This window comes from Eucalyptus grandis, chromosome 6 (genome assembly GCF_016545825.1).
Source record: "Eucalyptus grandis isolate ANBG69807.140 chromosome 6, ASM1654582v1, whole genome shotgun sequence".
Classification (NCBI taxonomy): domain Eukaryota; kingdom Viridiplantae; phylum Streptophyta; class Magnoliopsida; order Myrtales; family Myrtaceae; genus Eucalyptus; species Eucalyptus grandis.
In genome coordinates, this window is record NC_052617.1 from 4,283,046 (window position 1) to 4,297,568 (window position 14,523).

The window sequence follows — 14,523 nt, forward strand, 5'->3', positions numbered from 1 at the left end:
TTGTGGCATTTCTACTGTATTACTATTATCACAAAACCATCCATACATCTAATTAAATTGTATTTGTATCACAAATCAACTTTCTACTGATTAGATTGCCAGTTAATTTTAGATTATCAATTCTCATTTGAATTATTTCTTGAATTTTATCCATTTTTTTCTTAAATTTACCGAACTTTTTATTGAGTGTCAAGGTGAAGATGCTGCTCAATCGCAAAATGTCAACATTTGTACGTCTTGCTTGGGACACCTTTTAAGCTACAATTGACGAAGTCTGTACTTAGGAGGAATAATCTTTTCATATCCAATTCTCTTGTTATACATAAAATTATTACGCTTTACTCAACTTTCATTTATAAAATATAAGATCCCGCATTAAAAATATATTTTCATAGATGAAAGCTAGTCAAATAGGACTGAAATAACTTCATTTTGAAACATTAAAGTAGTAAACCTCCTCACGCTTTTATAGAGAGGGTTTGTTAACTTATGGTGCATGGCTATTTCGTGGCGCAAATGCATAGTCCCAGCTTTTCTAGCCGTTACCATTAGTTGTTGGAAATAAAGGCTGCAATAAAGTTCCTACATTTATTTGAAACTGCTTAAACGGGTAAAAAAATTATGAAAGGTAAATAAAAGTTAGGTGAAGGATAGGAAAGTTAGTATTACAAGAAAATAAACTTGGTAGATAACTCTAAATGAGGGTTGGTAACCCAAAAATACTATGTAACTTTATAGGGACGGTTGTTAAATCACTCAAATTAAGTTAGTGATTTCTAGAAAAATTTAGTAAAATAAGGTGCTGGTATGAAAGATAAATAAAAATTCGTAAACAATAAGAAAAGTTAGCAAATTACAAAACAAATAAAGGTTTGTGGGCACATCAAGAGAATTGGTAATAATATAATAAAAGAAAAGTTTGTGAATTACGGTAATTTAGGTTAGTAATCTCTTAAAATAGTTAGCAAATTTAAGGAGTTGCTAATCAAGACAAATAAATTTGGTAACTTAATGAAGAAGCTGGTAAGTTAGAAAAACCAATAAATCGTTGGCAATTGACACAAATGAAAGTTGGTAACCAAGATTAGTTGATACTTAAATCTGACCAAAGTTGACAAGTCAATGTAATTTAAGTTGATAACATTAGATAAGATTTTGTAATTTGAACCATTAGTAAGTAATGCAAACAAAAATTGGCAAGTTAGTAGGTAATCGATAATTTACAAACTTAAAACAAAATGTGTTGCTAATTTACTTTAAAAGTTGGAAAAAAAAAGTTACCAGTCATTCTTTTAACAATGGTTTTTGCACTTACCAGTACTTATAGGAATTTACTAATACAAAAAAAAAAAAAAAAATCCAGAATTTTAGGCATAAAACTATATAATTTCGCTAAATTATCATAACTTAGACTATATAAATAAGATTGAGCAATGGCATCATTGCACTATAAAGGTGGAAAAGAAAACATGACAACATTTGCCCAAATGATTATTTTCTTTGTCATTATTATTTTTCCTCAACGCAATGTCTTCAAGATCTAGGATGGAGAGGGAGACTCCTTGCAACCGTCCGAGCATGAGTCCAAACCGACTTCACTTTCGTTTGTACCTACAAACATTGAAGAGCAGGCGTTCAAGAAGTATAAAATGACAGCAAATTCTCGACCAAATTCCTTTCTTCTTATAATAAGAAAGCTCAATAGTCTACCGGAGTAGTGTTGGAAAGGCGCGGACACGGTGCGGCTGAGATCAAAGTCGTTAACCACCACCGTAAGCCTTCCCTTCTTGCAGTTTTCTGCTATGCACTCGTTGTAGCAACTGGGTGGATCTCGAGCCCCTGAACAAACCAATCTGCACAAGAGTTTTACACTAGAGAGATACGACCCTCTATGATGGTTGGTGCCTCAAGGAGTAACAGTGACACTGCCACAAAAAGTGCCATCGTCATTCTCTTGGAATTGCCCCTAAGATCTCTCTCATGTGGTAGTGATGATATAATCCCATAATTGAAACTAGGGGTGTGCAAGAGAACCAGGATCCGCCCGGACCGCCCGGAACCAGACCAGAACCGCCCGGAATTGGTGGTTCTTGAGGGAACCAGTCCGGTTCCCGGTTCCATGGGCGGACCGTCCACACGCCCACCCGGACCAGACCAATTAATTTTTAATATTAAAAAAAATTACTAATAACAAACCCTAATTAGGCTATTGATTTGTCTATTTCAGTGATCTTTAAACGTGGTATTTAGCTGGGTTTTTTGCCAAGTTCTTCGTTTGAGTTCGAAAAGTTGTGTAATTGTAAGTTTGTGAGTTAAGAAGATATATTTGTACCATGTGAGATATGGTTGGGGATTTTTTATGCAACTAACCTGTTTGATGGATAGAAGTTTTAGTTGGGTGTAATTTTATGAGTCAGTGTATGTGCCTGCAATGTCGACTTTATGTTTCCGATTCGTGGGTGCGGAATGCGTTTTCGTTCCCTGCTAAATTCATGGGGTTCATTGCTTCTTAATGTTGAATTTGTTCCACAAAGCAAGTGAAAGCAGTTTGTCAATACAAAGATGAACTAGTTCTATGGATCCACCCGGGAACTAGACCGGACTGGCGGTCCGATTCCCGGGTGGATCCATCCAACAAACGGGTGGATCTCGGTTTCAATTTTTCGGAACTGGTCCTTAGCGGGCAATTCCCAGTTCTAGGTCGGGAACCACCCGCCTAAACCATACACACCCCTAATTGAAACATCATTTCGTAGATGATGGCTAGTCAAACAGATTTCATTTCGAAACATCAAAAATTTAAACCTTTTATGTTAAGGTGACACAAAAGAGTGACCCTTATCCGAGAAAATTCGAACGAGAGTGGCTTTTTATGAGAAGGTTGTTAATTTATGCGGCATGGGTATCTTGTGGGACATATGCATAGTGCTGACTTTTTTAGTTATTACAATTAATCTTGGGAAATAAAGACAACATTAAAGGTCCGTTTGTTTCGCTAAAAATATTTTCCTTATTTTTGGTATTTAATTTGCTTAATAAAATGAATCAATGGAAAATATTTTCCTAGTTAAAGGAAAAGTTTTCCTACCAAATCTTAAATTCAGGAAAATGATTTTCTCTTTGAAAAGTCAAAAAACATTTTCCAAGATATGACTAGGTACGACGTTGAAAACTTTACACTTAGGCATGAAAACTACAATGTTGGTTCTTCAATGCTCGAGCTCTAGTCCCGACCCTCAAGCCCAAGTCTATTAAGGCCGTGTGCAGGTCCTTCGCACTCAAGCTTGGGTCCTTCATTAATGAAACATTTGTAAATATTTTTTTTTAAATTAAATTTTCAATTAATTTAATATTTGTTCTTACAAACGTTTGTTCTTGTAGAAACATTTTATTTTGTTCTTACAAATGTTTGGTTCTCAATGCCAGGAACCAACATCGGGGTTTCATGCCCAAGCATAACATTTTAACCATGTGTCATCGTCGGTCCTACCCAAGTCGATCAGCTAGTGTCCGGATGTGCGGAGCACTCGATTAAATAGCCCTATGCGTTCGGCGACATCAGCTCAACCAATTTTTTCTACCACATCGAGTTGCAACATGTTTTGATAAGATCGATTTGAGTCACAATCTGTTAGATTAGTCCGCTTTATATGTGGTTAGGCCAAGTCATACGACTCAACCAAAAGTGGCAATTTGACTCTTTGGCAATTCTGATTATATACTTTAGAGGATCGGTGTATTCCGTATATATTTATGCATATGTTCTTAGTTCATTACAATGATCTTATCGAGCGGCTTGTTAATAAATGGCTATAGGTTCGTATAACTCGAGTACATTGGCACCAAAATAAGGATATCTCAACCGACTTTATTTCAGTCATTCATTATATGTCCAGAATACATCGCTGATCGACCAATAGTTTCAGCATATCGATGGACTTCTTTTTATTTTCTCCATCTTATTATCCTTCTTCCACCTCCATCACTTTGTTCTTCGATTGATTCCAAACCCGGGTGCGGTGGGCAAGACTTACTCGCAGGCATCGGAACATGAATGGACGCAACCCTGGAATTTTCCAGCATCTGCATATTCATGTAGCAGCAGTATATGTGTAAGAAGAAGTCATTAGAAGAATATTGTTTCACAAGCATAATCGAACAAATTCCCATCGTATGCATCTATAATGACACAGCAACGTCATACAACTATTGTCATTAAATTCAACAAAATCCTCATGAAAACGAACTCACAAAACATTTTGGGTGTTTGACACGCACACGAAGTACATTTTTCTTTAGTGTACTTTTCAAAGTGATAAACGTGGATGGAGTTCAATAGACTCTGAAAGATCATCAGCATGTAATTATTCTACCGAGCAGGTGGAAACTCGAAAGCTGTCATGAACCCTACCATAGACATTAAGGCATGTGGACAGCATGCAACTTAAATTACGGTGAGCCGAGGCCTCCTGGAGCGTCGGGCTTCAGGCAATCTTCCAAGCAATGCGGTAACCTGGACAAGTCACAGACCAGGTGACACTTGAACACGCAACCCAAAATCTTATCTGGTTCTTGAGCTTGCGTCTCAGCTGATGTTGCCCAGGGAACCAAAGCCAACATCAACATTGCCATCACCCAACCCTTGATATAAGCCATGTTTCTCCACTGCACGAGAGAGATGCTGACTTCTATGGTTGGACGATGAGCTTCGATAACTGTTGAAGTGTGGATGAAAGAGAAGTACTCTTGGGAACTTATATAAGCAAGAGGACGGCTAGGTTTACCATCTAAAACTCCTTTTTGCTAAGTAGATTTCCACTCTCAACAGAGTTTGTTCATCCTATTTTTGACGACAAGTAACTGAAGAACGTGTCGCTTATTTCCTCTTCCGTTTATGGAAGAATGCGTCTGAGAAGTGCGTGAACCCAAGCCACTCGTTTTGTCCAGTACCAAGATATGGTCATCATCGATTCATCATGCATTCTGCAGACGTGAACTCTTAAAAATAAAATGCGCGTTTCGCACTTGGCATTGCGCAGAATAAAATGATCAGCGCAAAAGTGGACATGCCAAAACTATACAACGCTCACGTTGGTCTGAGTTTTAGTACTTTTTGCCATTTTTGTTATTGGAAGGGCGACGAGAATCTGACTTGTTATGCGTCGGTAGTCACTTCGTTATCGGAACAATCTAGAGAGTCTACTATTTTCTCATAAGTGAAGTCAAACCCTTCTTACGAGCCCATCAAGACTTCTCTAAATTTGGAACAATCTAGAGAGTACTATTTTCTCATAGAGAGTCAAGAGAGAGTCATAAAAGCAGGTTCAGTTGGGTAAACTGTAAATCCATTTAACATCCATGTACTTTTGAGATTGCCATTTTAAATTCATTTTAAACTATTTACTGAATATAACTAACTCGTGTAATGACTCAACTCATCAAGTATGAGTTAAGAAATGGATTTTTGACTCATTTAGATAGGTCTGAATACAATTAAGTGTTATCTAACCTGTTACTTCTGAGTTATAGTTTGTTAATAAAGCAGATAAACGCTGAAATTTGAGAATAAAAATGTATCTTGAGGTCTATCAACTATTCACTAAGGAGGAAAACATTTTATATATTTATCTTGAATTACGAATGTAGGGGATCTATGCAAGCTAAATGGGGATGTCAGCCAAAAAAATCAAATGTGAGCCTTGATTTCTATGAATGCAAATGCCAATGATTTGTTGTGGCTCCTCTACCTGTTCAAGAAGGATGATGTACATGACACTGGAACTCTGCACATTTATTCACCTATGCTTTCCAAGATACAATTACGCCGTAAGAAGCATTTGATGGCCTCGACAATGTCACTGAAAGAATCGCACCTTCCTAAAACGATTTCAATGTGCCCATGTTCGATAGGGGACTCGCTGAAGAGGGCTATCATGGAGCAAGTCGAAAGCTGGGCCACCATGGGTGAAAGTTAAGAGGTCATGGGGGCTCTACCTTTACCTATCTTAGTCTGTATATGTCCAAAAGTTCCTAAAAGAATATATATCATAGAAATTAAGACTGTCAAATAGGAGAGAAATTGGATACCCCAACTAATAAAGATAAGGGCGTGTACTATCAAAAAACTTCAAATTATGTCCACTATGATATAAATACCCTTAACTTTTTTATATACCCTCTATTTCAGCTGTATTCAAGATATATTATAAGTTCGAAATTATTTATAAACCAAAAATAAATTTGGGATATCTATGTCACAATAAGCAAATTTAAGGTTTTTCATAATATAAAAAAACTCGAGGTATTTGTATTATAATGAATATAATTTGGATTTTTTTTTTTGTGGTAATAACTTAAAGATAATTTATCCTTCTAAAAATACTTTTTTATCAATTTGTATTATTAGCCTTTTCCCGGCATCTTCTAGAAAGCAGATGATCACCATGTACACGCAAACAGGCTATTATATTGAAATTGACGTCAAATCAAGTGAGTGGAGGGTGACGAAATTAGGCACAAAGAGAAACGGCGCTATTATTTTCTTTTAAAGTATAATTTCATCTTTGAAAATGCCATCTTCTTTCAAGCTTAACGATCATAACCAGACGCAACTTGCACTTAACTTATGGTTTCAATCCCTTTCCATTTACCCTTTCTCCAAAAAACATATATACAAAGTAAATACTACAACCACATCAAGTCAAAAGGCTGCCATTCTCTTTTCGAAAATTATAAATCTTATCGGATTACCTGTGCAAGTAAATCAAGCCATACATGATGTTGGGCAATTATTTGTATATATATGATGGAAGGTGTTTGGAAAATGATTGCTGTTATTTATTAATTATGAACTGCATATTTGGTCAACACACATGCGTCTGGGCAGCTCAAGAATGCATCTCCTGATAGGTTGTTTTTATTGGAACATGAAATTATCGATCAATCAAAACAAAGAACGGTGTGTTTCAAATGTTGTCATTTGAATTCGGTGCAAGCTCGTGGCAGACTTTTCAAAGTTTATCTTCAAAGTAACTTTTTTTAATATACCTTGCTAACTCCGGGTGAACACGCTTGTACTCTTATGCCTCATAAAACCGAACGTCAGTCCACCTAAGAGAAAAACCAACACATGGAAAGCTGATTATGTCTCCCTCTCTCTCTCTCTCTCTCTCTCTCTCTCTCTCACAAGTTTGCTTCCATGGAGGAGAAAGGTGAAGCTCATCAGGGCCATGACTCTCTGCACATAGCAATGTTCCCATGGCTTGCCATGGGCCATCTCATCCCCTTCTTCCACCTCTCCAAACACTTGGCTCAAAGGGGTCACAAAATCTCCTTCATCTCAACACCCAGAAACCTCCAGAGGCTCCCCAAAATACCCCAAAACCTCTCTCCACTCATCAATCTCATACCCCTCCCATTCCCTCACATACCAAATTTAACACCCCATGCAGAATCCTCCATTGACACTTCCTTCTCCAAGCAACAGCTCCTCAAGATAGCCATTGACAAGTTACAACCGGCCATAACATGTTTCCTTGAATCCTCACAACTAGATTGGATCATCTATGACTTCGCTTCTCACTGGCTTCCTTCCACAGCGGCGGAGCTTGGCATTCACCGCTGCTTCTGCGGCCTCTTCAACGCTGCAGTGCTTTGCTTAATTGGCCCACCGACAGTCCTCATAGGCGGCTCAGACCCTCGAACGACGATCGAGGATTTTTTACGTGTCCCCGAGTGGATTCCCTTTGAATCTGACATAGTTTTCCGTTCGTATGAGATCACCAGGTTTAACCAGCATTCAAGCGAGTACATCTCAGAAACACCTGATACGGTGCGTATGGGAGTAACGATAAGAGACAGCGAGGTCGTGGCCGTGAGGACGTGCGTCGAGTTTGAACCCGAGTGGATTGATCTCTTGCGGGATTTGTATCAGAAACCGCTTGTTCCTATTGGTTTCTTACCTCCATGCATGGAGGACGACGAAGATGTTAACGACATGAAATGGGTGAGCATAAAAGCGTGGCTCGATGAGCAGAGGTTGAATTCGGTGGTTTACGTTGCACTAGGGACTGAAGCTGTTCTGAGTCAAGAGGAAGTGACTGAGTTAGCACTCGGGTTGGAGAAATCCAAATTGAGTTTCTTCTGGGTCTTGAGAGACCCACCCGAGTCAACTCAAAAAGCGATCGACATGCTACCGAATGGGTTTCTACAAGGGGTGGAGGGTCGTGGTATGGTGTGCACGGATTGGGCGCCGCAGGTCCAGATACTGAGTCACGACTCGGTTGGTGGGTTCTTGACTCACTGTGGCTGGAACTCGATAATAGAGGGCTTAGCATTTGGTCGGGTTCTGATGCTGTTTCCGATGACGACCGACCAAGGACCTAACGCAAGACTGTTGCAGGGTAAGGGACTAGGGATTGAGGTCACTAGGAAAGAAGACGGAATGTTCACAAGTGACGCGGTGGCTGAACTACTGAGGTTCGCCATGGTGGACGACTTGGGCTCGTCATTGAGAGCTTCAGCCAAGGAAGCAAAGAAATTACTCGGCGACAGAGAGACCAACCAGCGCTGTATGGACGAGTTCATACAATACTTGGTAGAGCAGAAGAAAACAGAATAGTCTGAGGCATCATGCAAACATGAGATCAATCGCATCAGCAAGCATTTTCTACGAAAGAATGATGACTTTGATAAAGCTTCCATAGTCAACTTTCCGAACATTCAATGCCACATTTTACAATTTAGACTATCTCATCCTTGCGCATACGGTAGAAATACTTATTACTTCTGGTGCCGTGAAATGCAGGATTAAGAGCAACAGACACAATTGAATACCAATTTCCTCAAGTATTGTCAGTTCGGTAGAGACAAACCCACCGGAAGAAAGTGAGTTCATCGTCTATATACTTTAAACCGGGACGCAAACTCAGAAGATTCGGGCTCACTTTCCCACACTGCAATCTTCTTGCAGAGCCCTAAACATATGTAGATACCCATGCTCGTGCGCGCACACACCCACCAGATAAACTTGCTTCAGTGAAGGAAAATTCAACATGTGCGTGCCTGGAACAAGTACTCGTTTCCCATAAACATGACCTGTACACTGAATTATTTCCACAGCATATTTGTTCTTCCAAAACCACATGAAGCACTATATCGATCAGAGTTACAGAGAATAGATGTACAGAAACTCGTATAAATTCTGCGTATAACAACCTCACAACCTATCTCGAGTAATGGAATACATAAAACTTTACCCATTATTCTCTCTCTTCACAGTAACTATTTATATGCAACATTATCCACGAGTTCAGTTCACAATCATGGACATCCGTAACTCAAACAAAAATGCAGGTGCGAGATCTGCAGGCGGTAAAGTTCCCTTATATTTACATACGTAGAGTACCATTCATCCTATACAACTTCACATATGCGGACCTTTTAACTTAGAATAATCAAATGATCTCAAGAAATGTCAATATGATAGATACAGTAAAGCTTTTACCTAGCATATCACTTCTAACCGGTGGTCTGTCAATAAAGCAGACAAAAGGCAAAGCTTGAGAATAAAAGTAGTCTGATGTCTGTCAACTATTCACCAAGGAGGAAACCATACCGTCTTTCAAAAGGAAACCATTTTTCTTTATTTATTTTGAATTACAAATGTAGGTGATCTATACAAGCTATAAGGGGCTGCCAGCCAAAAACAAATGTGAGCCCCGGTTTCTATCGATACAACTGCCTCTCCCGTGTTCTACATAAGGCTCTTCTACCTGATCAAGAACGATGATATACATGAGAGTGGAACTCCGCACATCTTACTCACCAATGATTTCCAAGGGTACCAGTAGACGAGACACAAATACACTGTAACAAGGATTTGATGTCTAGAGAATGTCACTGAAAGCATTGCACCTTCCTGAAGATTTCAATGTGCGCATGTTCCATAGTGGACTTCTTGAAGAGGGCTATCATGGAGCAAGTCCAAAACTGCACAAGCATGGGTATGTGTTTGGTGGTCATCAAGCCTATACCTTCACCTATCTCACGTGGCATGTGTCTAAAAGTTCCTGCAAAATATAATTTTGTATAATTAAGACTGTCAAATAGAAGAGAAACTGTAAGACATCAAAACAAAACTTAGATAAACACTGTCCATGAGCAAAATAACCACTGGGGGAGGATCTGCACTTATTCGACCCATTAAATTCACATTTTTCCTTCACAGGTATCTCAGACAATGTTGTCTTTTCCAATAGATATGTGTAAGGAGATTATGATGATCATCAAATAAGAGAGTGCTTCAAAATGTCACCAATAAGCTCCAGCATGTTCTCAACATATAAAGCACACACAAATTCAAAGTAAATTTTACTACGGAAAGCTAGTAGAAGCTATTCAATGTCCCATTCCTATTACTTGAGACCATATTTCAGTGTCGAGTTTGATCCCTTAGCAGTGCTACTGCAGGAAAGTTCTTAAAGATCTCAATCATTGTATTCAACGCGCTTGATGGCTGTTTCTCTTTATTTGTGCCCTCACCTTTTTCGGGGAAAAAGAGCACTGGGACAGAGTGAATGAATATAAGACGATTTTTAGTCTCAATTTACTGCTAAATGTAAATAATAGGTTGTCATGACAACAGCAATGTCAAATATCTGTCGAATGTTTTTTTTTTGGTAAGAATATCTGTCGAATGTTTCGACCTTGAAAAAAAAAAAAAAACAGAAACAAAACAAATATATCCATTGAATGCATTGATACTTGAGAAGAGACAGAAGTCAATGCATTAAAGGAAAATTTGGCATCACTGCAATTGAGCACAAGATGAGAGATTTATCAAAGGTGATCTGGATATGTGAAGATAGAATTGAGCATAAGTCTCAGTGGGAAGACATGATGTTTACAATGGAATTGCAGGGCAAATGAGCAAGGGAAGAGGCAAAAGACATGGGCTGATACTCTGAGTACCGGTTTTTAGTACAGAGGATTAGGCACAGAACAGAGTGCAAAGGCATAGAATAAATCTATGTAGCTGACTCCACTTAATTGGAAAAGGATTAGTTGTTTACATGAGATGATTTTGAAACTCCAAAAACCACAAGATCAAGCATTTGACCCAAAATGAGCCAAATTTTCTTTGAATGGGAAGTTCTTCCTTTAGAATGAAGTTATGGCCCAACACGTCTCTAAATTTTTCCAGAGGTACTAAAAGAATCAATCTAAACACAATTGTAAGTAAAATAGAGGATATGGAATTTCCAAACACCACAAGATCAACCATGTGACCCAAAAGAAGCCAAACTTTCTTAGAATGGGAAGTTCGTCCTTCTGAATGAGGTTTTGGCCCTCAACATGTGCTCTAAGTACTAATAGAATCAAAATGAACAAAAGTATAAGTAAATTAGATGATTTAAAAGCTCCAACAATCATAAGAATCAACATTTTATAATTGCTAGTAGTTGATCAAATCTGCAGTATCAACAGAGACACAAGGTTTCAAAGCCAACAGCTCTGTTAGAGAACTGGGAAAAAATTCAAAAGAGGAGCAATGTCATGAATTTGCATCTTCATAGTAGTATGCATTGGACTCAACATGTTATAATAGCTACCAGTGAATAGTCACAGATACCATCTGGGCTTAAATTATCTAAAAAGAGTCTCAGCACATAAAATTCTAAATGAATAAATATAATTGCCCCTGTTCAACGTAAGAGAATTGAGCAATAGCAAAATATGCAGAATAAGGAAATGAAAAAAGATGACAAGAACTAAAGAGATTTAAAAATGACAACCTAACAAGGTATCCTCAGCAGCAACCTACCTCCATTCACAAGAATACCAGCAACAGTCAGTCCATGACTTGCACTCTAAATTACGCATCTATCCCATTGAAGCTGATTTGGACTTGACATTTCGTGGATGGCTAGATTTACGATGTTGAGGATTGTCGATAGAATACACAAGAAGGCTTCCATCTTTAGTCCCAGCTAAGAAGCATTCTTCAGGAGTCACTACTAGAGAAGTAATTATCTTTCCAACTCCATTGTATCTTTGAACAACCTCCAGTGTGTTCATAGACCGTACAACTATCTGACCTTGGTCACCACTGCAAACTAAAAACTCGCCACAACTGCTCAATTCAACAGAATTGAGACGTCCGTTGGACTCAGAAGAAGCAAGGTGTTTACCATTGATCGAGTAGAGGTGCAAACTGAGATCATCATCAGCATAAAGCACAATCCGTCCATGCCGTGAGGCAACCAGCTTCGACAAAGCACTGCCTGAAGGATGGCACAAAGATCTAACATATCTCCCTTCCCTCAAGGTATGGAAGATACAGGTTCCATCTTTGGACCCACTGATGACTATATCAAGCTCCATGCTGATATACAAGCATGTAATTATATCGTCATGGCCACAAAGAATGTGGAAAGGAGTTTCAACAACAACATAATCTTTCCGGTGAATCTCAGCTTGCAAGTTCCTAAGTCTCCTTTCTGGAGTTTTGACACGATAAACTTCCCACACCATTACAGTGGTATCATAACTTCCAGTAGCAAGGACACTTCCATCAGATGCCACTGCAATGGAAGAGATAATTTATAAAGTGATTATGGCAGTTTCATCCACCATTACATGTCATAATAATACCAGCAAATTAATGAGAACAGGTATAGCAACATCTTTTCTCAAATCATTTCAGTAATGTGTATCTCATCTCGGTGATAGTAGTATTACTAATAAAAATAGTTTAAGGGCACACGGCACAAACAGTACAAAGAAAAAGGTATCTTAATCACATTCATGAATAACAATGTAAAACTTGTATAGATCTCCAAGGAAACATTTGATCCAATAGCCTTTTGGATGTAATCATATCAGAAAGACAACATGAGGTACGAAAAAAGGCAGAACAACGAATACTAAGTAGGAGAAAGAAGAGAGGGCTTGTTAGGATTTGAACTTATGATCTATACCATATTAGACAAATTATCTCCCCGAAAGTTTAAGTTTCTAGGCAATAAGCCAACAATGTGCATGTGACACATCACTTAACAGTTTAAAAAGAACACAAATGACACAGCCATTAGAATACCAGCCGTTCAAGCTTTAATTTCTCTCAAACTTATTGTAGCCTTTCTGCGACCACCCCCCCCCCCTTTTCTCTCTCCTTTACTTTCCCAAAATGAAAAAACCCAAAAAAAGAAAAGAAAAGAGAAAACATAAGGCAGTAATGGAATCTACAAGGTAGTAAGGACTCACAATGAGACTTCTGAGGAGCAATTAACTGACAGAAAGGACAAGCAACTGGGGGAGATTAAAATCCCCCTACAACACTCTGTATTTAACCTAATAAAGCCTTCTCATAAAGTACAGACTAAAAAACGCATTAATCAACACCGCATCACCCACACACAGTAAGCTATTATAATCAGATGTTTTTCTGGAAAAGTACAACCATCATTATTGTACAGCCCATATCTTCACGACAACAATTGAACATTGACCTGATAAGTACCTGCAACACAACTAACCACATCCTTATGATGTCTGATGTTCTGCACCAATCTCCCATCAGTTAAGGAGATAAGTTGAAAGCTATTCTCCCAATTGCCACATGAGATAAGAAAATTCTCTGTAGGTGTTTGCAATGTCGCAAAACACTGTGCTCCAAATTCACAGGTTTCAGACAAAGGACTCCCTATTTTCCGTGGAGAAAGAAAATCAGCTCCAACTCCAAAAAATGGCTCCTGCAGAAGTTTCACAAGCTGTACTTAACTAAAAGCATCTTCCAACAAAATAAAAGGATTAAAGGTTGTACTCCAGTCAATCTAGTAAAAAAATATATGCAATACCTGTGAGCCAGAAAAGGTAAAATTGCCACCAGATTGCAGTTGTGTCGTTAACCACATCTTGACTGACAAGATGAGCCCTTGGTTCACCAAAACAACAGTGGAGTCCAGTTGGCCAACATACAATACAGCTGACGGAGGATCAATAATACTAGATAGAACAGAAGTCAAATTAATAGAACTAGGTGCAAAATATAAAGGATGAGCAATTGGAATTGGTGGGCCTCGTCTAGGATGTTTCTTGCGGAAAATCTGGATGGGCGTCTGACCAAAATTAGCAATCTGGTCCTCAATCGCTGCTCTTTGTAAATCATCCTCCATGGAGTCCAAATCAACAGCTCCCTCATATGTTAGATAGTAGAAAATATTTGCTGCCTGTATTTGTTATCACACTCCCAGATATCAATAATTGTTAATTGGTTCACTGTACAAAAACAAGTACGATTCTATGTTTACCTCTACAGCCGGTTTCCCACGTTGCTTGAAACCAAATACCAGATCGATCCAGTGATGAAGATTTGAGCTAACATATTCACTTTCAAGAGCCTCTCGATTTTTATTGACAAATTCTTCAGGTGATCCCTGAACATTAATAAAGAACTGCATATTACTACCATAATCAATAGGTCAATAAATGTATTAATAATTTCTGGTCGTGTTCACAAAA

The 14,523-nt window shown here is 38.5% G+C and overlaps 2 protein-coding genes across 2 annotated transcripts in view; one reads left to right on the plus strand and one right to left on the minus strand.

Annotated features, from left to right (window-relative positions):
- The first annotated feature begins 7,142 nt into the window (after window positions 1-7,142).
- Window positions 7,143-8,752, plus strand: LOC104448034 (UDP-glycosyltransferase 91C1-like). Its single transcript, XM_010061805.3, has one exon. The coding sequence runs from the start codon at window positions 7,199-7,201 to the stop codon at window positions 8,618-8,620; it is 1,422 nt and encodes a 473-aa protein (XP_010060107.2). The 5' UTR covers window positions 7,143-7,198; the 3' UTR covers window positions 8,621-8,752.
- A 612-nt stretch (window positions 8,753-9,364) lies between these two features.
- LOC104451222 (BEACH domain-containing protein B) overlaps window positions 9,365-14,523 on the minus strand; it is a 42,671-nt gene continuing 37,512 nt past the window's right edge. The window contains 5 exon segments of the mRNA XM_039315126.1: window positions 9,365-10,070; window positions 11,825-12,584; window positions 13,523-13,754; window positions 13,860-14,231; window positions 14,313-14,438. Coding sequence (XP_039171060.1) covers window positions 11,884-12,584; window positions 13,523-13,754; window positions 13,860-14,231; window positions 14,313-14,438 — 1,431 coding nt within the window. The 3' untranslated portion in view covers window positions 9,365-10,070; window positions 11,825-11,883.

Excerpts from the sequence above, each read along its gene's own strand:
- LOC104448034 (XM_010061805.3), top strand. The coding sequence starts at position 7,199 with ATGGAGGAGAAAGGTGAAGCTCATCAGGGCCATGACTCTCTGCACATA.